The 21,940-nt window shown below is 54.6% G+C and overlaps 2 protein-coding genes across 2 annotated transcripts in view; one reads left to right on the top strand and one right to left on the bottom strand.

Moving 5' to 3' along the window:
* Positions 1–965: 965 nt before the first annotated feature.
* On the bottom strand, positions 966–21,268 carry LOC106826425 (signal transducer and activator of transcription 5A). The gene is made up of 19 exons (XM_044746085.2): positions 21,131–21,268; positions 20,197–20,334; positions 19,699–19,855; positions 18,483–18,572; positions 15,145–15,319; positions 10,657–10,787; positions 10,231–10,382; positions 9,588–9,743; positions 9,010–9,189; positions 7,765–7,852; positions 7,544–7,666; positions 7,068–7,160; positions 6,118–6,324; positions 5,398–5,492; positions 5,173–5,303; positions 4,563–4,718; positions 3,839–3,890; positions 3,410–3,517; positions 966–2,355 (listed from the first exon to the last, which is right to left on the bottom strand). The coding sequence occupies exons 2-19, from the start codon at positions 20,322–20,324 to the stop codon at positions 2,193–2,195; spliced, it is 2,385 nt and encodes a 794-aa protein (XP_044602020.1). The 5' UTR covers positions 20,325–20,334; positions 21,131–21,268; the 3' UTR covers positions 966–2,192.
* Positions 21,208–21,940, top strand: part of STAT5B (signal transducer and activator of transcription 5B) — a 67,434-nt gene continuing 66,701 nt past the window's right edge. The window contains exon 1 of the mRNA XM_070483279.1: positions 21,208–21,265. The gene's annotated coding sequence lies outside the window, so the exon portion shown is untranslated. The remainder of the gene's footprint in view (positions 21,266–21,940) is intronic.

Here is a 21,940-nt window from a genome sequence, read left to right as displayed (position 1 = left end):
AGTTGCTCCATTATCACTTTCTCTTCAGTTCCCCCAGTGGGATGAACTTAAACACGTTATTAACTGGCTGCTGCTGTGCCCTGGGCAGTCAGTGGTGATAATCCACTGACATCAGTGCGCCCACTCACTGGCTTCCCCCCCACCCCTCCCCTTGTGCCGAGTACCATGGAGACGGAGCCTGGGTGTGAGATATGAGCTGCCTTCCCCTGCAGAGATGGAACGGCAGATTACTGCCACTCAGGCGGTGGCGGCTGGCGGCTGCTTTGCTTTCCCTCCCCACCCACCCCCGCCAGCCCCGCTCTGGGCCCCTGCGGCTCCTTGGGGCATGCTGCAAGCCCCCCTAACCTTGCTTTGAGCTCTGAAGAAACCTCGACAACAGGTCCTTGCTCCCGAATGTCCCCCTACCCCTCAAGGACCCCAGTGACAGCACCTGCACCTTGGTGCCAGGGGAGGCCAAATGGGGAGACTGTCCCCCTCTTGGCCTCAGCCGCCCTCCCAGTCTCAGGCCAACAATTAGAAAGCACAGTGGCAGTGGGATGGTGCCACCTGCTGGTCTCTGGGAAGAGGCCAGGGTGGGTGGGACTACTGAGGCTTGCGCTGCCCCTGGCCCAGAAGGGCTGAGAGTCTTGGTGGCTCTGACCCTCAGCAGCCAGCTTCAAGACTGCTTAGAGCAGCAGCTGAGAAGGAGAGACCCGGACCACAGTCCTTCCCCGTTCCTTGTGCCCCCACCGCCAGTAATTCCTGACCCATCTTTTCCCCAGACCTCGAGTCCTCGTGCTTTAGCCTGAGAATCACTGAAAGTATTCCAGGGGTGGTCGGCACCTTAAAACACAGAAAAGGAGCAGAGTTGTAGCTTCAGACTACACGTTATAGTGTCAGCCACACAGGAGGAAGGAACAAAGTGACTCCCACTCCAGGGGTCCCCATTGCCCAGGGCTCCCCAAACCAGGAGTCATACCAGCAAATTTATGAAAAAAATATTTTATTCAAAAACACTGTTTACACAAATGGGTGGCGTATGTACAAAGTACAAAAGAATCCCTCTTCTCATCCCCACCTTCCTTCAGAGATGTTTAAACCTGAGACTCGCGATCTTCTGCCACCAGCGGCCCCGGCTGTGTGTCATAGGCCTCAGAGGGAGGGGCATGTGAGCTTGGGAGCGAGGCCTTCTGAGACCAGAGGCAGTTATGCAACTGTGGAGGCCTGTTCCAGGTTCCGCCTCCCAGCAGAGGGGACCGAGATCAGCTCTTACCCTCACTCCAGATTCCACAGGCATGCAGCAAGCCGCTCACTGGCTGCAGTTTTTTCCAGGAGGGGAGGGGATCAATTATGCAAGTCCCAGGCCCCCTGTTCACCTACTATGTCCTAGACCGGTCCCTTCCCCGCTCCCGCCTCCCCCATAAGCAAGCTCGCAGACAGACAGGCAAGGAAGAAGCCTGGGGCCTGATGGAGGGAAGGTGATATAGAGCGGAAAGAGGGAGTAGGGTCATGGGCAACGGCATCATAGACTCAAAGCCCAAGACCCCTGGCTGCAGGCCAAGAGGCCACACACAGCAGCTCTGACAGGCCCAACTGACCCATTTCTGCTGTGTTAGGGACATGGCCAGGGTCTAGATAAGCTCTCACTTCACAAGAAGTCTGAAGTCCATATTCATCAGATAAAGTATAAAATACTACTCAACTGAACCCCAGCCTCCCTCCTGAGGGAAAGACTCGATAGACCAACACACGTGCCTGAGAACAGATTCACAGGCATAAATGCACACGTGTGTCCAGGAGGCGAAGCTTCTAGCTCAGGAGTAAAACTTCAGCTTAGAGACGTTAGCTGTCTCCATTCCCCTTCCTGAATAATTTCATTCAAATAGCTGCTGAGCAGATAAAGGCAGGAATAGGTTTCCCTCGTTGAGTACCTGCGACAACAGAAGAAGCTCAGTCTCTTCTACAACAGAGGCAGAAGCTGTGGGCCCTTGGAACACCTTGATCTGAAGAAAAAGGCGGCTGCTGCTGCTGCAACCACATACCCAGGACGGCAAAGGCGAGGCAGGCACACCTTGTGCACAAACACACACACATGCACGCGTACATGTGCTGCCTGCATAGGCATCAAGATGCACAGCAATACTAAAATCACAATTCATATGAACCCTTCGCATTGAGTACTGTTTGCAAAGAAAAGTGTGGGATTCAAACATTCACGAGAGCGAGCCTCTGGCAGAGGTGAAAAGGCCAGCAGGCGGGGAGAGGCGGGGGTCCAGACTGTCCATCGGGCGCCGTAAGAGTTCCTCCACGTGCCGGGCTACATCCATGGTCTCATCCAGATCGAATTCTCCATCCTGGTCGAGAACGGGATCAGGGCTGGTAGAGAGAGAGGGATGTCAGAGGGAGGTGGCATGACTCACAGCCCCTGACCTGCTCCCCACTCAGACCCGAGTCTCATGGGAACTGGACCAGCTGTGGCCAGACCCACCCCCCAACCCCAAGTTGAATACGCCAGTCACTGGCTCCATGGGGGACACCCAAGTTCTCGTCTCATCTCTTGCTACTTCACTGAGTGATCTGAGGGAATTCATTTTCTCTGTCCCTGTCCTCATCCATAAAACAAGCTGGTTGGGTCAGTGAGCTCTGTCCACCTACGACACCATTCCATTAAACCAGAGGCACCATTCACTGGGCACCACAGTGGGCCTGGCCTTTCAACCACAGCACAGCAATCCTCACAGCCACCTGTAACGTAGACATTTATTCCACTTTATAGAGGAGGAAACTGGGGCTCGACCATGTTAGGAACACGCTCGGGACCATCTGGCTGGCAGGCAGAGGCAGGACTGGAATTCCAGTCTTTGTGACTCCTAAGCCTGTGGTCACCCACTGCAGTTTATGCCTCCCAGGCATCCAGACTTCCAGCCCAGGGCACCCTCAGCTCAGAGGGAATTAATTCTCTATCCTGGGAACTCCAGAGAGGAGCAATTAATACCCTGTTCCCACCTCCCTAAGAAGGACCACCCCTCCATGGTCACCCTGTATCAAGCCCTTACAACAGCCTCGCCGTGCTAAATGCTTTAGCTGCACTCTCTCACTTAATCCTAATCCCAACCCCATGTGGTAGGTAGTCTTGCCTCCATTTTACAGATGAGGATACTGAGCATCAGAGAGGCTCAATAATTTTCCCAAGGTCACACAGCTAGTTGGCACCAGAGCAAGGACCCTGCTATGTGTAGCTTCAAAATGCTCTATGCTTTTACTGGTTGATCTCTCCCTTCCTCCCGCACCCCTGCCAGAGCCCGGGCTGGTCTGGGTGGTCTCAGCCCTAAAGAAGCTCTGAGTTCCTTTGCCCACCAGCCCTCCAGGGGTCCAGCCTGAGGCCAAGTGCCCGTTCCTCCCCGCGGAGCCCCAGGAGAACACAACCTACTTCTGTGGGTACATGTTATAATGAGCCTGGGGACACACGGCTGGGGAGGGGGCCTGGTCCATGTAGGTGGCGCTGCCCCCGGCAGAGTCTGCAGATGCGCTCACAAACCTGCGGGAGGAAGCAGAGCAGAGCCTCAGTGGCCTCAGGGCAGCAGCTGACTGGGGAGGGGCTAAGAGGGCATCTTCATGTCTTTTTTGGGTGTAAAAGGACAAAGCGCCCACTGGGCCTGGGACTCCGGCTGCAGGAGTGGGCCCCGGGTACTGGCCCCATCAGGACCAAGCCCAGTTCCCTCCCCAGGGCTGAGCCAGGTTTGGGGCGGGGAGGGAACGCTGGGCCCATGAACAGGAGGGGTTGGCAGGGAGGGGTGAGGAGAGCAGGGGGAGGAGAAAAGAGGCAGCAGGAGACCAGAGCTGGACCCTGGACACTTACTCAGGGACCACTTGCTTGATCTGTGGCTTCACGTATCCGTCCACTGCTTTAGCTGCCGAGGGGGGAACGGTGATGAGAACCAGTCTCCCGGAGCTCCCAAGCAGTCCACCTCCCCCCCATGGCCGTGGGGCCTCAGCAGGGATGAGATGTCCCACAGACTCCCAATAAACACTGGCTGACAGGTCCAGCCTGAGGCCACTCAGACCCTGGCTTCGGTGTCGTTCCTCCTCCTGCTTCCTTTTCTGGCCATTTCCTGTCTCTCTCCCCACCCCCACCCTTGCCAAACGCCAAGGAGCAAACCCAATCAATGGACTGGTGACATGTTGAGGAGGAAAAATCTGTCCATTTTGCTTCCTACACTCAACTTGGGGGCAGGTTTGAGGGTGGGGAGTGGTGAGAGCAGCTGATTCAGACGGGAGCCGTGCAGTATCTGTGGGCTTAAACTATCCTGGCTGCTCCCCCGGAACTGCAGCCTCTTCCTCCAAGGGCACAGAAGTGAGAGTCCACTCAGCTTTGCACTTTGCAGAGAAGAAAGCCGGGTCAGAGGCTTCATTTTCCCTCTTCTCAATTGTGAGCCCTGAAATCCTCTGCACGTGCTTTGCATCATCCCAGTAACCAAAATCCACAGGGGAAATGGTCCCTGGGCTATTCCTGGGGAGTCCTGCTGCCTAGCCCCGAGAGCTCTGTCCATGGGGTCTGCCCAGAGCATGAGGGCGGGACGCACCGAGCACAGGAGTGTAGTACTTGGAGAAGACCTCATCCTTAGGCCGGTCAGGAAACACGTAGATGAGATAGTTCAGGTCCCCCAGCCGGTCGGCCAGGGACCGGATGGAGAAATCCCGCGTGGTGAATGGCTTCAGGTTCCACAGGTTGCGGTCAGCTGTGAAAAGGACAATCTCATTTCCACAACCCATGGCCACCAAGAGGAGGATGGGGGTGTGGGGTTTTAGGGCAGGCTCGCGGAACACCCAGGCTTTTACTAGCCTGCATTGCAACCCCCCTGTGTGCTCCTCAGCATAGGGCAAGGAAGTGACCACGAGAACATTCTACCCAGCAAACTAGGTGAGTAGATACCAACTGGGCTGGGTCAGAGCAGAGTAGGAAGGTCTCGCCCAGCAGTTCTGGAGGCTATGGGGCCATGATTTTAGGTTCTCCCAAATGGAAAATGATAGAAAGGGAATGCATTTCTGAGCAATACTCCTCCCAGACTCCATACTCAGTTCCTCCCTTTCCCACCAGGTACCCTCTAAGGATGCAGGCCTGATGGAGAACAGGAGCAAGGAGATCGAGACAGGGTTTCTGAGGCAGGAGTGGGGGCAAAACAGAGCGCTCACGAGAGTCAAACTTCCAGGCGATGGTGATGCCCCCAATTTCTGAGTCGCTGAAGCGCAACAAGAAGGTCCCATCTGGCTTGTTGATGAGCAGGTCATGGGCCTGTTGCTTATTCACAAAACCTAGGATGGCCCTGGGTGCACGGAGCAGACGGTGTCACTGCTGGGCCAGCAGCCACTGTCCCCTGAGCCCATGCCCTCCCAACCCCCATGGCCCCCATTCCTCACCCATCATTCCAATGGGGCTTGTGATGCTTCTTCAGCACCTCCATGACCCCATCGAACCACTGCCAGAAGGTGTAGTTCCAGCCAGGCAGGTTTTCCTGCGAGCCCCCCAGAAACCCAAGTCAGGGCTTGTGTCCCAGTCATCACAGGTGGCCCAGGGAACAGTCAGTGCCCTCTCATCTTCACCGAGACCCCCTCCCATTCTCCCCCTGAGGGCCCCACACTCCAGAAGTCCACAAACTGACCCAGCCCCCAACCTGCATCCTAGGGAACCACAGAGTAAACTCAGCCCTGCCCTCCCAGACACGAGTCCAAGACATCCCACAGGCTGGGGTAGGAGGGGTAAAGCCTTGTCCGAGCGGGACGAGACACTCAAATCATTGCTGCCCAGCCCCTTCATTTCACAGATGGGGAAACCGTGGCACAGAGAAGGGTAGGGGCCTGGAGAACTAGTTAACAGATCTAGGACAAGAAGCCAGGGATCCTGACTGCCAGCTCCAGGTCCTTCCATCGTCCCGCTTTGGCTCTCGTAGTTGAGCAGTTTCTTGCAGCCCCTGCCTGCATTCCTGGGGGCACTAGCCCCTGTTTCTCCTGATTGTAGGAGAGGGTGGTTGGGGGTACAGGGCGGAGCGCTGACCTTGGGCAGTAACCTGTCTGTGAGGTGGGGGAGGGGTGGCAGGACGCAGGTGGTCCCAGGCGGGCAGCTGGCAGCGGGTCCCTCACCCTGTTGAACTGGGCCCAGGACACGGCCATGCTGTTGTAGTCCTCCAGGTGGCTGCTGCTGCTGTTGAACAGCTTCTGCGCCAGGAACACGAGGTTCTCCTTGGTCAGGCCTCGGTTGCTCTGCACTTCGGCCTTGAATTTCATGTTGAGGGCTTCACACAGCTGCGGCCACAGCACTTTGTCGGGCACGGCAAATGGCACCCTGCCCTGAGAGTGAGGGATGAAAGGGGAAAAAAAGGCAGATTGTGGGGCTGGCCCTGTGGCCGAGTGGTTAAGTTCGCGCGCTCCGCTGCAGGCGGCCCAGTGTTTCGTTGGTTCGAATCCTGGGCGCGGACATAGCACTGCTCATCAAACCACGCTGACGCGCCGTCCCACATGCCACAACTAGAAGGAGCCACAACGAAGAATATACAACTATGTACCGGGGCGCTTTGGGGAGAAAAAGGAAAAAAAATAAAATCTTTAAAAAAAAAAAGGCAGATTGAAGGGGTAGGAAATATTTACACACACACACACACACACATAGACATACAGGTACTGAGAGACAGAGAGGACTGAGAAAGCTCCGGAAAAGGAGATACAAACACAAAGGAAAGAAAGACGGGGGGCAGAGGCAGCGGGGTGGGCATGCTGGGGTAAGGACCCAGACCAGGGGACTGAGGACAGAGACCAGGGACCTGAGCCACAGGCGCGGGAAGATCAGGGACCAGAGCCCAAAGACCAACTCGCGAACCTAGCAGACCCCAGTCCCGGGACCCAGAGCCCAGACAGAGCCCAAGGACATGCCAAGGGCAGGGCGCTCACCCCAGCTGCCCTCTCACCTCACCTCAGCTCTGGTCTGGTCCTGGGGTCGGGGAGGACAGCTCATCAAGGGCCCGAGGGATTGGGGCTGACCCTGGGAGACTCTGAGGGCCCGGGGGTGCCAAGGTGGGGGTCCTATAGGGACTCACCGGCTCAGCGAAGGCATTGTCCCACAGCACAGTGGCAGTTGCATTATGGTCCTGGCTGCCGTGAACGATGACAACCACAGGAAGGGACAGGGTCTGTGGGAGTCAGAGGAAGCAGAGTTGAGGGCGTACGACCGCCGTCTTGCCCTCCACTCAGGCAAGACTCCCAACCCTCATTCCTCACCCACAATCCCAACCACAAGCCCCTCCCAACAAAACGAAAGCAAAAACAAACAAAAAAACACAACGCATTTCTTCTTGGCCCATTGCCTAAGTTCTGTGGGCTGGTGCCAGATTAGAACCTAGCAAACGGGCACCAGCGGAGCCAAAGTAGGTTTTCTGACAGCATCAAGGAGTAACTGGCCCGAGACTGTGCGAGGATTCACAGCGCTCTGGCGCTCCCCAACCCGCCAGGGGGCCTCAGGCAGGTGCCGTCACCGTCCTGGGTGATCCGCGGGGCATGGGAGAGGGGGCCTCACCTTCACCTGGAACACAAGCTCATTGCTGCCCACACTGAACTGAGACTCAAACAGGACCGTGAACTTCTCCTCCGTCACAGACTCCGCACCCCGCCGGTCAGCGCGCTTGATCCTCTTTAGCGACTATAGGGCGAGGTCCAAGGGCGACAGGGAGACAGAGTCTGGTTACAAGGACTCAGCTCTGGGCAGACCTTCCCTCGAAGGGCCGGCCCTTTCCTCACCATGTTCCTGAAGTGGGCGCTGAGGGTGCCGGTGGCCTGGTGATACTCCATCACGCAGCAGTTGTTCAGGATCTCTCCACTGCACTCGCTGCCAAGGAGAGGGAGCCCCATCTGCACACGGGCCCCAGGCCAGGAGCATGGTCCTGTCTGCACCTTGGGCTGGGGTCTTCACTCCAGAAAGGCCCTGCCCTGTCCCCTAAGACTGTCCCTCAGTGTGTCTCTCGGCTTACTTTCTCAACACCCTGAGAGTACCCAAGCAAAGTCTTCAAGGGGTCTGGGTCTCTATCATTAGGTTAAAAATTCCTCGGGCATCAAGATTGACGTGGGGGCCTTTGGGGGCCTGCAGCAGCTTCTAGTACACTTAAAATCTTGATCCTATAAGGATCCCCATGATCAACCCCTGCCCACCTCCCTAGCCTCATTGGGTTCCTCTCCCCTCACTCAGGACAAGTGAGCCACACTGCCTTGTCTGTTTGCTGAGCATGCAAGCTTGGTGCTACCTCAGGACTTTTGCACTTGCCCTTCCTATAGCCCCAGACACTCATGGATCTAGGCACTCAGTACACACACCAAGTCTCTCTCTTCACTCTTCATTCCCTCATTCATTCATTCACTACACTCTTCACGGGTGGCCTGCCCTGACCCCTGGAACCTTGCCTCCCCTCCCAGGTCCTCTATACAAACACTTCTATGCTCCTCCTTCAGGACAAGGCCTATGTTCTCTCTGCCTGAAAGTCTTCCCTTTCCACGCTCTTTCAGTAGCCACCTCCTATTCATCCTGCCACCTGAGACTACTTGTCATTCTGCTCCACCCCACCATGACCCACTTCCACTGTGTCCTATACATTTCCCTTGTCACATCCCAGCAATTGTGTCTCATGTCTGCTGCTTGCCTCTGCAAATCAAGAGGTTAGGCCAGGACAGAACCAAGCTCTATTTGAATCACAGTTGTGTCCCAGTGCTTAGCAGATGTCCTAGAACACCCCAGCAGCCCAGTCCTTGTGGACCTACTATGTGCCAGGCACGGCAGGGACTGGGGAAGGCCTCTGAGCATAAGGAGCAAAGAGTACACCAGGACAGACACAGTGAACTGGAGAGACACTGGACCACATCTGCAATGCCAGAACAAAAGGCTGCAGGGAGGCTGGCCACGCTGTCCCCATTACGCAGGGCCCCAGCTGTAGAATAGAAGTGGGCCCCAGACAGGGTTAGGGAGAAGCAGAGGGTGGAGGGAGGGGCACGTACTTGCGGGTGTTCTCGTTCTTGAGCAGTGACTTGGCCTGCTGCTCACTGATGATGGTGGCCTTCACCTGGGGGGGGTTCATGTGCACGTTCAGCTTCCCGCCCACCAGCAGGCGCACAGTGGCTGCGAACTTGGTCTGGGTCTTCAGGACCTGAGGGGGCTGCTTCTCGATGATGAATGTGCTGTGGGAACACAAGTGACCAGATGCTGCCTCAGGGGACTGCGCTCTGGTCCCTCTGCATGGGGAGGCTGCCTCAGCGGGTGACTTAGGAGCCCATGTCGCAGCCCCTGTTCCCAGGGAGGCTGCTGAGAGTCGGGGGAGATGGCGAGAGGGGAGGCAGTGAAATGACCTCAGCAGCTGGCACGGGCTGCAGGGGACGAGGGCAGCCCTTGTAGTGTCCACAAGAGAAAATGGGCAAGGTCAACACCAAGAGGCCACAGCAGCTGGGGACGGAGGGGGTTGAGGGTGTGAGGCAGAGAGAGACAAGGACTCAAGCGAGAGTTCCCATCTGCAAAGCACCCCTCCCTCCCCCAGGCCAACCACATGGGGGGCTGGGTGTGGCCAAGACGCAGCCATCACCTGGTCACCAGGGCCGAGATGATGTCTGTGATGGTGGCGTTGACCTCGGCCAGCATCTCCTCCACGGGGCCGGGGATGGGCAGCTGCTGGCAGAGGTGCTCAGCTCTGCGGATCTGCTGCCGGTTCTGCCAGATGATCTCGGCCAACTTCTCACACCTGCACAGCAGCCCCAGGGCCAACGGGAGGACAATGGCTTCACCCCCATGTCCCACGCCAGAGGTGGGAGGCTCCCAGGCTGGGGAGAACCCCCAACACCCAGCTCCACCCTTCCCCAGGAAGACTCATGCCTTAGCCACCACTCTACCCACTGAGCGAGCAGACCTGCCCTGCCTTCTGGAGACACAGAGAAACACAGCAGGAGTCGCCCTGATTTGGGCCCCACCAGCATGCCCATCACTCTACACACCCAGCCCTGCCCTGCTCCCCAACACAGTGATTCCTTCCCAGGGAAGACGGTGTGATCTGGGGGCATCAAAGTCTGTATGAGGAACTGGAACCACTGGTGAAATAAGACCTGTCCCACGACAGAGCGAGCCCGCTGCACACGAAAATGCAGGAGGCAGAACAAGCAGCTGGTGGCACCACATTGAGCCCCTGCCCGGCCCCGCCTGCCCTCCCTGCCTGCCTCCCCCACACCCATTACCAGGACTGGAGCACGTCCAGGCTGCCCTCGGGGGGCCCTCCATTCCCAGCCAGCTGCTGCCGCCGCTTCCACTGGATCAGTTCGTCATCCAGAATGATGGTCTGCTGCTTCCGCAGCAGCTGCAGGGTCTTCTGGTGCTTCTCGGCCAGCTCCTGAGGGAGGTGGGGACAGCAGGCCCTTCTGGGCTCCCAGACAACAACCTGCAGGCCCTCACTAAGGAGGCGGGCCCGGGACCAGGCCCCAGGCACACGCTTTGCTCCGGCCCAGACCTGCTCTGCTGCACATGCCCCCACAGGAAAGAGAGATCTGGCCTCCTGTTCTCCCGGGTCCTGCTCTCTTCCTGGCTCTAGCCCCATTCCGGCCCCCTGGACAGCCCGGGATGTGGACCTCCGGGCCTGGGAGGAGAGGGACGCAGACCCCACTCACCACGCGGTACTGCTGCAGCGTCTGGGCCTCGCGCTGCAGCCAGGCCTCCAGGGACACCTGCTTCTGCTGGAGGGCCGTCTCCCGGCTCAGACGCTCCTGCGGGTTCAGCTGGGCCAGCTGGGCAAACTGAGCTGGAGGAGGGACAGGATACCCATGACCACGGCCTCCAGCCTCCAGCAAGAAGCCCAGAGGAACCACACACACCTGTTCTGGAGACAAGGCCTTCAAGGGGACACATCTGACCAGGGGCAAGTTGGGGTTCTAGCCGCCAAGGGTGCCCAGAGCTGAGTGGGCTCCGCTCCCTGGCCTCCCGGCTCTGAGCTCCCCTCCAGGGAGTGGGGAGACAGAAGCTTGGGGTACAGCCGAGGACAATCCTGCCCTGCGGCCTTCCGTCCCACCCGAGCCCACCCAGCTGGCTGCCCAGCCCTCCTCACGCCACACGGGGGTCTGGATGGGAGCCACGCTGCCTGGTTTGAAGTGTGCCCTCGCCGTTTACTAGATGGGTGATCTCGGGCACGTCGCTCTCCTGTGCCTCAGTTTCCCCATGTGAAAAACAGGAGAACCACAGCACCTGCTCAGTGAGTGCTGTGAGGAGTAAACAAGCGATGAGCCAGAAAATGCTCAAGAGAATGCCCGGCATGTGCAGCTCTGGGTGAGAGTCAGTCCTTCGCGGTTAATGGGTTACAGGACGGCATTAAAGGGTGACGGAGACGGCAGCTGCCCCGCCCCACCTCACACGGCAAAGCCTCAGCGGGAAGGCCCCGCTCCGCTGCTCCGTCCCATTTCCCGGAGCACACCAGCCCCTCCTCGGGGAAGAAGGCGTCTCTCCAGGTGCCGGCAGGGGCCTCACATGTCTGTCCAGGCTGGGCCCCCTCGAGGCCAGACGGCCAGCCAGGAGAGAGGGGAGACTCCGAGAGAGGGGGACAGAGTGTGCAGGGCCCGCTGGGGACACAAAAGCAGCAAGATTCTCTCAGGAAAGGGAGCGGATTCCTTCCACAGGGGCTGACAGGAATCTCATCAACGGCAGGAACGGGGGTCAGTGCGGCCTTACCACCATTTTCAAAAAGTCCGTTATGACAAACTTCAGACACAGGGAGGTGGAAAGCATGATGCAGGACACCTGGGTACCAATAACCCAGCTGGAGGAGTCAAACATCTCCACAGCTAAAGCCACCTGTGCACCGTCTCCTGCTTGCAAACCATCCCTCCCTCCAACGGTAACACTGTCTTAAACGTGGGCTCACCACCTCTGCCAGGAGCCTTTCCAACCTCCCAGTGTCCTCACTCAGCTGCGTGAGAAGATGTGAGAGTCAGCATGTCTTGGTCGATCAAGTTCCTGGCAGGCCTCTGAGGGCCATGTCACACTGACGTAGGCCCTGCCCCACGGATGCACAAGCTGGGACAGACTAAAGCAACTCTGCACACCCAGGAAAAGCCCAGAACCAGAAGAGAACTGAGAAACAGGGTTCCAATCGCACCGCAGGGGACTGAGCAGGAAGAGAAGTGTCCAGGCATGGAACATGGCAGAGGAATCTGGACGGCCGCCTCGGGAATCCTGCCACCCACAGGGAGGTGGTGGTGAGCCCAACACCTGGGCCCAGCTTCCCCAGGCAAGTGACCCAATTAGTCTCTCCTGGCAATTTGCAGAAGCTTCTGGGAAGGATGCCAGCAGACGCGAGGCAACTGTCTGCTCCACTGGAGGGAGCTGAGCCTTTCCGTGCACAAACAGGTCAATAGTCTGGGTTTCTGATGGGTGAACTTGGATAAATGGGACTGAACTGACATTGCATAATGAGCACAAACCCAAACCGGAATCCAAACCCAAACTCATAAATAGGAAACAGAAAACCAAATATAGGATCAGAAGTACTAGCAACCAGTCAAAAGCCTTGGGTAGAACTAACAGGCTGAAATCTTCTGTTCCTGAATCTAGGAAGAGGGTCATCCTTTCTCTGGGGTCAGTCTGGGGTGGATTCAGACGGAAGACATGCTAGAATCATCCCACCAACATTCACTCAACACCTACTATGATCCAGGCAATGTGCTAGTCATAGATACAGAAACTGCTGACAGGGCTGGCTTAGTAGGGAGAGCTTAGTTAAAAACAGAATTCTAACAAAATTTAAATAATAAAAAAACAAAAACGGAGAAACAGAGGAACAAAAACTGAAAAGGGATAAAACAGAAAATAAATATTACATGTAGACCTCATGTAACTGTATTAAATATTACATTAAATATTAATGGACTAAACACTCCAATTAAAAGCAGAGATTTCTGGGGCTGGTCTTGTGGCCTAGTGGTTAAGTTCAGTGCACCCTGCTTTAGTGGCCCAGGTTCAGTTCCCAGGCGTGGACTTGTACTACTCTTCAGTGGCCATGCTGTGGCCGTGACCCACATACAAAATAAAGGAACATTGGCACAGATGTTAGCTCAGGACAAATCTTCCTCAGCAAAAAAAAGAAACAAAAAACCCCAATGACATTTCAGAATAAATACAAAAGCAAGACTCAACTATATGCAAGGTACAGCTAAGTTAAAAAAAAAGCATAGATAAAGATATGCTGTGTCAATATAGAATATGAAGGCTGAAATAGTTATATTAATATCTGATAAAGTATACTTCAAGACAAAGAGTATTACTAGGGATCAAGAAGGATATTTCATAATTATTAAGGTGTCAGTCAGAAAGACATAATCGTAAATGTATATGCATCTAATAAAGCTTCAAATACATAGAGGAAATATTTACAGAAATAACTGGAGAAGTAGACAATTGTACAATATAATAAGGAAATTTTGATACCTCTCTTTCAACATCTGATAGAACAATTAAGCAAAAAATCAATAAAGACACCGATCAGTGGTTCTTGAAGTGTGGACCAGGGATCCCTCGAGGGTTCCCAAGACCCCAACAGGGGGTCCACAAAGTCAAAACTATTTTCTTAAGGCTATAAGACCTTATTTGCCCTTTTCTCTTTTAGTCTCTTATAAGTATACAGTAGAGTTTTCTGGAGGCTACAAGATATCAGATATTACGACAGATTGAAAGCAAGATCCAGCTGTCTCCTATTAGGTTTAACATTAAAGAGATTTGTAAAAATATAAAGCAATGCCACTCTACTCACCACATTTTGTTTTGGAAAATATGGATGTTATTGGTTTTTTGATTTGGGGTTTTTTTGGGTAACACTTTATTATGTAAACATTATATATTATGCTATATAGGTTAACATTATTGAATTTATTGTTGCTATTTTTGAATGAAACAACTGGAGAACATATATTCTTTTCAAGTCCACAAGATACATTCACCAAGACAGAGCATATGCTGGTCCATAAAACAAGTCTCAATAAATGGAAAAGAACTGAGATCATACAGAGTATGTTCTCTGACAACAATAGCATTCTATAACGAAATGAAAATGAAGTCACTAGTCATACGACATGTAGAAAAAAATAAATATTTGGAAATTAAACAATATACTTCTAACTAATGTATGGGTAAAAGAATTAACCAAAAGAGAAATTAGAAAATATTTCAAACTGAATGAAAATGAATATAGAGCATATCCAAAATCATAAGATGCAGCTAAATCATTGCTTAGAGGGAAATTTATAGGTCTGAGTATATCTATGTTTGAAAAGAAGAAAGGTCTAAAAGCAATGACCTAAGGGTCTACCTTAAGAAGCTGGAAAAAAAAGAGCAAAGGAAAAGGCAGCTTGACACCTCCTGTTCTCACTAGGCTGGGGTGGCACAGCTCTGGGGCCAGTCGTGAGTGGGAGGAAGATGGGCGATGTCTCAAGACTCCTCAAATTGTACCTGGGGTTAATTCCTTCTGAATTAATTTTTCTTCCCCCACACTTCTATCATGGCAGCCATTGGCCAACTACAGTTCCAGGAAACAGGAGTTTTCCACTGTCACCTCCTCCTTCCAGCTCCACTTCCTATCAGTGAGGCTTAAGAAGGGGCATTCCTGGAGTTCCACCTCTCCCTAGCCTGGTTCAATCAGGGGACTCCCAATCTGAGTCCTCCCTCTGATTGGGGAATACTTCGTCCATATTCATTCATTCATCCATTCATTCACTGAGATATTCACTGAATACCTACCATTAGGGAGAGACTGTTGGTTAGTAAAGCACAAGGGTTTTATGACGCATCTCTAGTTGAGATCCAGTTCTGCAACTAATACAAGGAGCCCAGGCCAAGTTACTTGTTCTCTTTGAATCTCAGTTTTAACAGGCATAATACAGCTACCTACTTTGTAGGGCTGTTGTAAAGGTTGAATTGAGTAATGCATGCAAAAGCCTTCGCCTGGAGCCTGGCCCACTGCAGGGGCTCAATCACTGAGAGTCACTACTCCTCCCAGGCTTTGGGTAAGCCTCTGGGGAGACAGATTCCGACCTAGCCCCGACCCAGCAGGAGCTCACAAAGTGGTCCTCACTCCCGTCCTCAAGACACACCCTGCCCACGCCGCAGGGCCTCACCCTGGATCCGCAGGCTCTCTTGATATTGGATGATGAAGTACTCCTGGGTCTGCTGCAGCTTCTTTAGTTCGTTCTCCGTGTCCTGTGTGACCAGTCGCAGCTCCTCAAATGTCTGGTTGATCTGAAGGTGTTTCTGGGACATGGCATCAACCAGGATCCCAGCAGGGGAAGTACCCTGGAGACAGATGGGGGGAGAGTGCAGGCAGCGGTGGGCTGGGCAGTGAGGATGGGAGAAAGCCTCAGGCGTCGGTGAATGCTAACACTATGTACCCCAAACTCCAGATCTAGAGTCAGAAGGGCAATTTGAGTCAGACGGACAGTCATTTGCCAGAATTGGGGGGGTGGGGAGGCGGAAAAAGAGGAAAAACAAGTGACCTGACAGAAGCATAGTGGAAACTTTATTGCAGATCTGCCCTCTACCAGAGTTTCCCAGACAGGATCCATCTAAATTCTCTTTGGAGAAACTGGAACTCAACACATTTCAGGAGTTACCTGGGTTTTCCTCCTAAATATGATGACCCCTCATTCTACGTTCCACATGACCTGACGCCATGGACTGTGCCCGGTGCTGGGCACACAGTGGGGAACAAGGCTATGTGAACACACTTTGTCTGCATCTTCACTCAAGACATTCTTGTGACTAAGACAAGAGGGAAGAGGGTTAACCTCTCACAGGCGGTGTGCTGGAGACCCCAAAACAAACTCAGAGGACAGGCATCCACAGGTCTCCTTGGATCCAGCCATTTAAGTGACCTGGTCTGATTTATTCTTCAACACCTGGCTGAGAGGGGACCAAGTCTTCAGGGCCTTTCCAGTGAATGGTTCTCGGAATACAATCCAAACTCCTTCGCCCAGCTCCACCGCCCTAGCGGACACAGCCTCTGCTTCCTCCGCCCCCAGCTCCGCTGCTGCCGAGCACACCAGCGACGTTTCGTTCCTTGAAAACACAAGCATCTTCCTACCTCGGGGCACTTGTTGCCTTTCCACTTGTTGTTCCATCACTCTGGAACATTCTGGCACCAAATCTTCCTGAGGCTGGCACTTCAACTGGCACCTTTTCAGAGTGGCCTTCTCTGATGGGCCAATTTAAAATAGCACCACTCTTATCTGAAAGTGTCTTGTTCTTGTATTTGTTTACTGCTTTCTTGTCTGCCTCCCTGCACTAGGATGTGAGCTCCCTAAGTCCCAGGACTGTCTTGTGGATCACAAAAGCCCCAAGCCCTAGGACATCAGAGGCATTCCAGAACAGCTTGTTGGCTGGGGGAGGCAGGATTTCCCCCAACCATGACAACACCTGTGCAAGAGACATGTACTTCTTCATTGGGGCCAAGTTTATTGGTATTTTTACAGATAGCTCTGTGATTGCAACAGGTCAAGGGACACAAGGGTTGTCCTGGAAGACCCTCTGGGACCCAGCTTCTGCCTCCTCTCTGGCTTTACCAGTAGCACTGACTACGTGCAAGTCTTCAAATGTGATAAGATGGCTCATGCTTTCCTGCCCTCACATGCACTGTTGGTACTTTTTTTAAAGATTTTATTTTTTTCCTTTTTCTCTCCAAAGCCCCCCAGAACATAGTTGTATATTCTTCGTTGTGGGTCCTTCTAGTTGTGGCATGTGGGACGCTGCCTCAGCGTGGTTTGATGAGCAGTGCCATGTCCGCGCCCAGGATTCGAACCAACGAAACACTGGGCCGCCTGCAGCGGAGCGCATGAACTTAACCACTCGGCCACGGAGCCAGCCCTGCACTGTTGGTACTTTTGAATGGAAAACTCCACCCTCCCCCCCAACCCCCCCGTAGTTCAGACATCCCTCTCCTCAGGACACCCCCCTGCCCGCCTCCGCAATCTGAGCTGGCTATTTGTCCATACATGCCTCTTCTGCACTCGGCTCACCCCTAGAGAATCTGTCATCACCTGAATCCCTTTTAGTGGGGTGCCAGGCCTTTAGCTGTGTCTCCAGCCCCAGCCCAGCATCAGACGTACCGCAGGGCCTCAAGAAATGTTCCCTGAATGAACTATACGATCGCCCTAATCAGTGTCCACAACATAAATAAATAAATAATAAATACGACCTGTGTTTTCCAGGCTCTATTCAGTGGTCTTTACCTATGTTACATCAATTTATGAAATTCATTTTGCTTTATTGCAGATAACAGAACATTGGTATCATTGTCTAAGCAGATGTTCAATGCCTTTATGATCAGAACTTGGGAGATGGGTCCCTGCTCCACCTCTCTGAGTGTGCCACTGTTAGCTCTTCTGACACAGACCTTGGCTCCATTTTCCTCACAGACCCGTCCACAGAATATTCCTTTTTCCTTGTTTTTGGGGGGGCGGGAGGAAGATTGGTCCTGAGCTAACATCCCTTGCCAATCTTGCTCTTTTTGCTTGAGGGAGATTGCCACTGAGCTAACATCTGTGCCAACCTTCCTCTATTTTGTATGTGGAACACCTGCCACCACATGGCTTGATGAAGGGTATACAGGTCCATGCCCAGGATCTGAACCTGTGAACCCTGGGCCACCAAAGCAGAGCATGCAAACCTAACCACTATGCTACCGGGCCAGCCCCCACAGAACACTTCTTATTTTGGCCCCAGCCCCATTTAATGAATGACAAACTTTTCCCTAATGATTGTAATGCCATCTCTGACATAGATTGAATTTCTAGATGTGTATATGTGTTTTTAGGGCTTCCTCTTCCATTTCATTTGTCTGTCTATCCTCGGCCCACACAGTATCTCATTTAATCCTTACAATAACCCCATAAGGTAGACACTATTACTATCCCCATTTACAATAGAAAAAACAGAGGCTCAGAGAGGTTAAGTAACTTGCTCAAGTCACACCGTTAGTAAGTGGTAGAGCCAGGGACTGAAGCCAGGGGGTCACGCTACACCTGCATGTAATATTGCCTCTTACACTTGCCCATATCTCTCATCTCTTTGGTGCTCTCTCATGCCTGTGTTTATAAAACACAGCTCTGCGGTCGGCCCAGTGGCGCAGCGGTTAAGTGCGCACGTTCCGCTTCTTGGCGGCCCCGGGGTTTGCTGGTTCCAATCCCAGGTGCAGACATGGCACCACTTGGCAAGCCATGCTGTGGTAGGCGTCCCACGTATAAGGTAGAGGAAGATGGGCATGGATGTTAGCTCAGGGCCAGTCTTCCTCAGCAAAAAGAGGAGGATTGGCAGTAGTTAGCTCAAGGCTAATCTTCCTCAAAAAAAAAAAAAAAAAGACGATAAAAAAATTAAAAAAATAAATGAAACACAGCTCCATCTGAAGAGAAAGGCATATGGAAGGACTTCCCAACGCCTCTCCCCATCCCTATGGGACACTCACATTGTTGGCTTCTTGGACCAGCCTCTGTTCATTGTACAGAATATGCCGGATGCAGCGGACCAGGTCCATGGGGCAGCGATCATACGTGTTCTGAAAGAATCCAACAGCAGCTACCAGTGGCCACCCTCTGCAGCACCATGCGCACCCCGTCCTCTCCTCCAGCCCCTGCCTCAGCTTTCCCCGGGAGGCCTCAGCAACTACCACCAGCTGCCTCTATCCCTCCTTGACTCAATTCCCCTCCCAGATCTTCATATTTGGTTTTCAGTGCATTAGAAACCCACAGTTTACGAAACACTGCCAATCTACCATCTCCTTTGAGTTTCACAGCGTCGAAACCCTGCGACATAAGCAGAAACTATTATCCACAATTCACAGATGAGAAAACTGATGCTCAGAGAGGTTTACTTGTCCAGAGGCAAACAAGTGAGTGAGCAGACGACTCAAGATTCAGGGCATCTAATGCCAAAGTCAAGGTACTTCCCATCTACTCCTGCCCTGGGTTCTTATTTTGCTTCCCTCTTCCCCCCAGGTTTCTCCTGCTTCCTCCTTCTTCTGGGATGGACTTTATTTCCCTGGCACTGTGCTGCTTGTATTGAAGAAGGGCTCTCTAAGAAATACAAGTGAGTTCCAATAAGCGCTTGACTATGAGTACCACCCACACCCCTTTCCTGCTTCGCAAAAACTTCCTCTCTCCCTGTACTCCTTCCCCTCGCCCTCCATGTGAAGGAGAAGCTAAATCTTACATCAAACCCTGAATTCAAGGCTCTTTTATCCAGCTCCTGCCTCCACGGCACCTCTTCTCCTTCTCCCACCCTACTTCAGCAGCTCTCCTACCTTTAAAAGAGCCCCAAGAGGGATGACTGTTTGCCTCATCCCCTCATTTCTAGAATCTGTCAGTCTTCCTTTCGCCAACAAAGGAATCTTGACTCAGTCTACCTCCAGCCCTTCTGCTTGATCTGTCTAGAATGCCATTTCACCCACCCTCCTTCTCTTGGGGACAAACATGCCCCACGCCTTGCTTTGTAATATACTAAAGGAATCTGACAGGTCTGATTTAAAAAGAGGGGGTGGGGGAAACTGAAGCACAGAAAAGTTGCCGATAAGCTCAGGGTCACACGATGAGTCAGTGGCCAGGTCAGGAAAAAACCCAGGGGTTCTGATGCTGGAAAGAGAAGGCGGACACAAGTTCCCTGGAGATGGCCCAGAGCACACCCACCTGCAGCTGCGTGGCATAGTGCCCCAGCTTGATCTTCAGCAAAAACCCATCTTCCCCCACTTGGTGCTCCGCCTTCTTCTGCAGCTCCTGCACCAGGCCCTCCAGGAGCTGGGTGGCCTGGGCTTGGTCCTGGGGATTGTCCAGGTCGATGGCATCCCTTGGGGCAAGACAGGGGAGAGAAGCCTCCTGTGGCGCCTCCTTGGGCAAGGAGGTCAGGCACCACGAGGGACATGGAAATCCCAGGCTCCTGACTAAGGGTGCTCCAGAGCCCACAAGACTTGTTCTTGGCATCTCCACAGGCATCACAATCTAGAAACATCCCCTCTCCCCTCCCAGGGTCCCATTTTCCTCTTCCCCTTTCCCAAGGACACGGCCCCTTCCAGACAGAGAAGGATAGACAGAACCAGAATCATACCAAACTACAAAGAGGAGACCTAAAGGCCAAGGGGCCTGGATGGTAGGGACGGGCAGAGGAAGGCACAGGGCAGGAGCACCTACCATGGCTGGCTCTCGATCCACTGCGCTAGGTAATGCCGGACCTCGATGGGGAAGTGCTGCCCATACAGCACCTGCATCTGGCGCAGCGCATCTCCCTGCAGCTGCTGGGCCTGGATCCAGCCCGCCATGTCCGTTCACCTAGGACGAAGAGAGGGCTGAACGGGCGCCTCCTCGGCAGAGGCGAGGCCTGGGCCTGCCCGTGGCCCTGCCATGCCCATCCATCCCTGGACCGCGGTCAGGCCATGCCCCTCCCCTCCCACAGACACGCTTTCCTGTGCGGGAAGAAAGACGGTGAGGAGGGGAAGGCCGCCCTTCCCTCCAACAAGGAACCTGCTGAGGCTTGGGGAGGGGCTCTCGAAAGTCAGGTGCCCTCCTCCTCTTCCTCTCCCCTCGCCCCACCGGGGCTTCCCCAGAGGGGGGACAGCTAGAAACTGAAAGAGAAACCTGGCAGAGGCCCACGGGCCCTCTGGGGAGGGCTGCAAGAATCCCCCCTACTCCGAGCCCCAATTTCTGGGAAGGCCGGATAACCCAGCCCAAAGTTAGGGCAACGCCACCGACGGCTTCCACTGGACGGCTCGGTCCCCCAGGGCACGTGGTTGTAAGGAGAAAGGGTTGGGAAGACGGACGCTCCCTCTCCTCGTCTGCGCCCCCAAGCTGTGCCCCACGGTCTCCCACTGCCCAGCCCGACAGCGCCCCCTGCCCACCGCCGGCGAGGACGGCGCCCACCCTCGGCCCCCACCCTCCCGCCCTCCGCGTCCCTCGTCCCTCGTCCCTCGTCCGCGCTGCACGCTGCGTCGAGACTCCCTCTCGGTCCCGGGACGGTTCCCTGCACCCCGCCCGGCCGTCGGGCTCCGGGTCCCGGGGCGCGGAGCCGGGGCGGGATCGAGGGCCCCTCGCCGCACGCGCCGCCGGGACGCGCTGCCGGGCCCCCCACCTGGTGGCGCCGAGCCGTCCGGCGGCGGGGCCGGCTCTCTGCCCCGCGGCTGTCGCTCCGGCCCGGGCTTCTGGCGGTGGCGGCGGCGGCTGTTACTACAGGAAGGAGCAGAGAGCAGCGATTTCCTCCTCAAAGGTCAGCTGCCTCCGATAGACCATACACAGCGCGCGAGCTTTCGCCAACACCCCTCCCAGCCTCTGTCGCTCCCTCCCCGCCTCCGCCCTCGGTCGCTGGCTCCCCGGCGAGTGCGCGGCGGCCGGCCCCGGGGCGGCCGGGCTGGGCGGCGCCGGGCGTGGGGCTGCCCCGACGGCGGGGTCCCCCGGGAGTCCCAGCGGGACTGTGGCGGGCCAGAGACGCAGGAGTGGCCGGAGGACGGGGGTGGAAGGGCCGGGAAATCCCAGGCTCTGGAAATCCCAAACCAGGGCCTCAGTTTTCTCATCTGTAAAAAGGGAGGAGGGAAGGGCTGGACTAGCTGGAGAGCCTTCCACTTCTGGCGCTTGTCATCTTTTGAGGCTCTAGATTAAAAAAGTAAATGTGTGTGTGTGCGCGCGTGTGTGTGTTTATGTGGGCTGGGGACACAGCTTTTGTGACCTCAGAGGCAAAGCCATTGGGAGGGGAAAGACTGGGGATTCCAGAGAAGCCAGCTCACCACCAGGGCCTCCCCTCCGCTCCTTCCAGTACTCCCACCACCGCGCACTCACCCAACCTCCTGAATTTTTGCAAATAAGAATCAGAAGTGCAGAGAGGAGAAGGGGCTTGCCCAGAATCACACCGTGGGCACATGGCCTCGTCGGCAGACTATGATCCATA

Source organism: Equus asinus, chromosome 13 (assembly GCF_041296235.1).
Source record: "Equus asinus isolate D_3611 breed Donkey chromosome 13, EquAss-T2T_v2, whole genome shotgun sequence".
In the NCBI taxonomy this organism is placed as follows: domain Eukaryota; kingdom Metazoa; phylum Chordata; class Mammalia; order Perissodactyla; family Equidae; genus Equus; species Equus asinus.
Note: the sequence above shows the minus strand (reverse complement) of the source record. Positions and strands in the feature narration are given on the sequence as shown.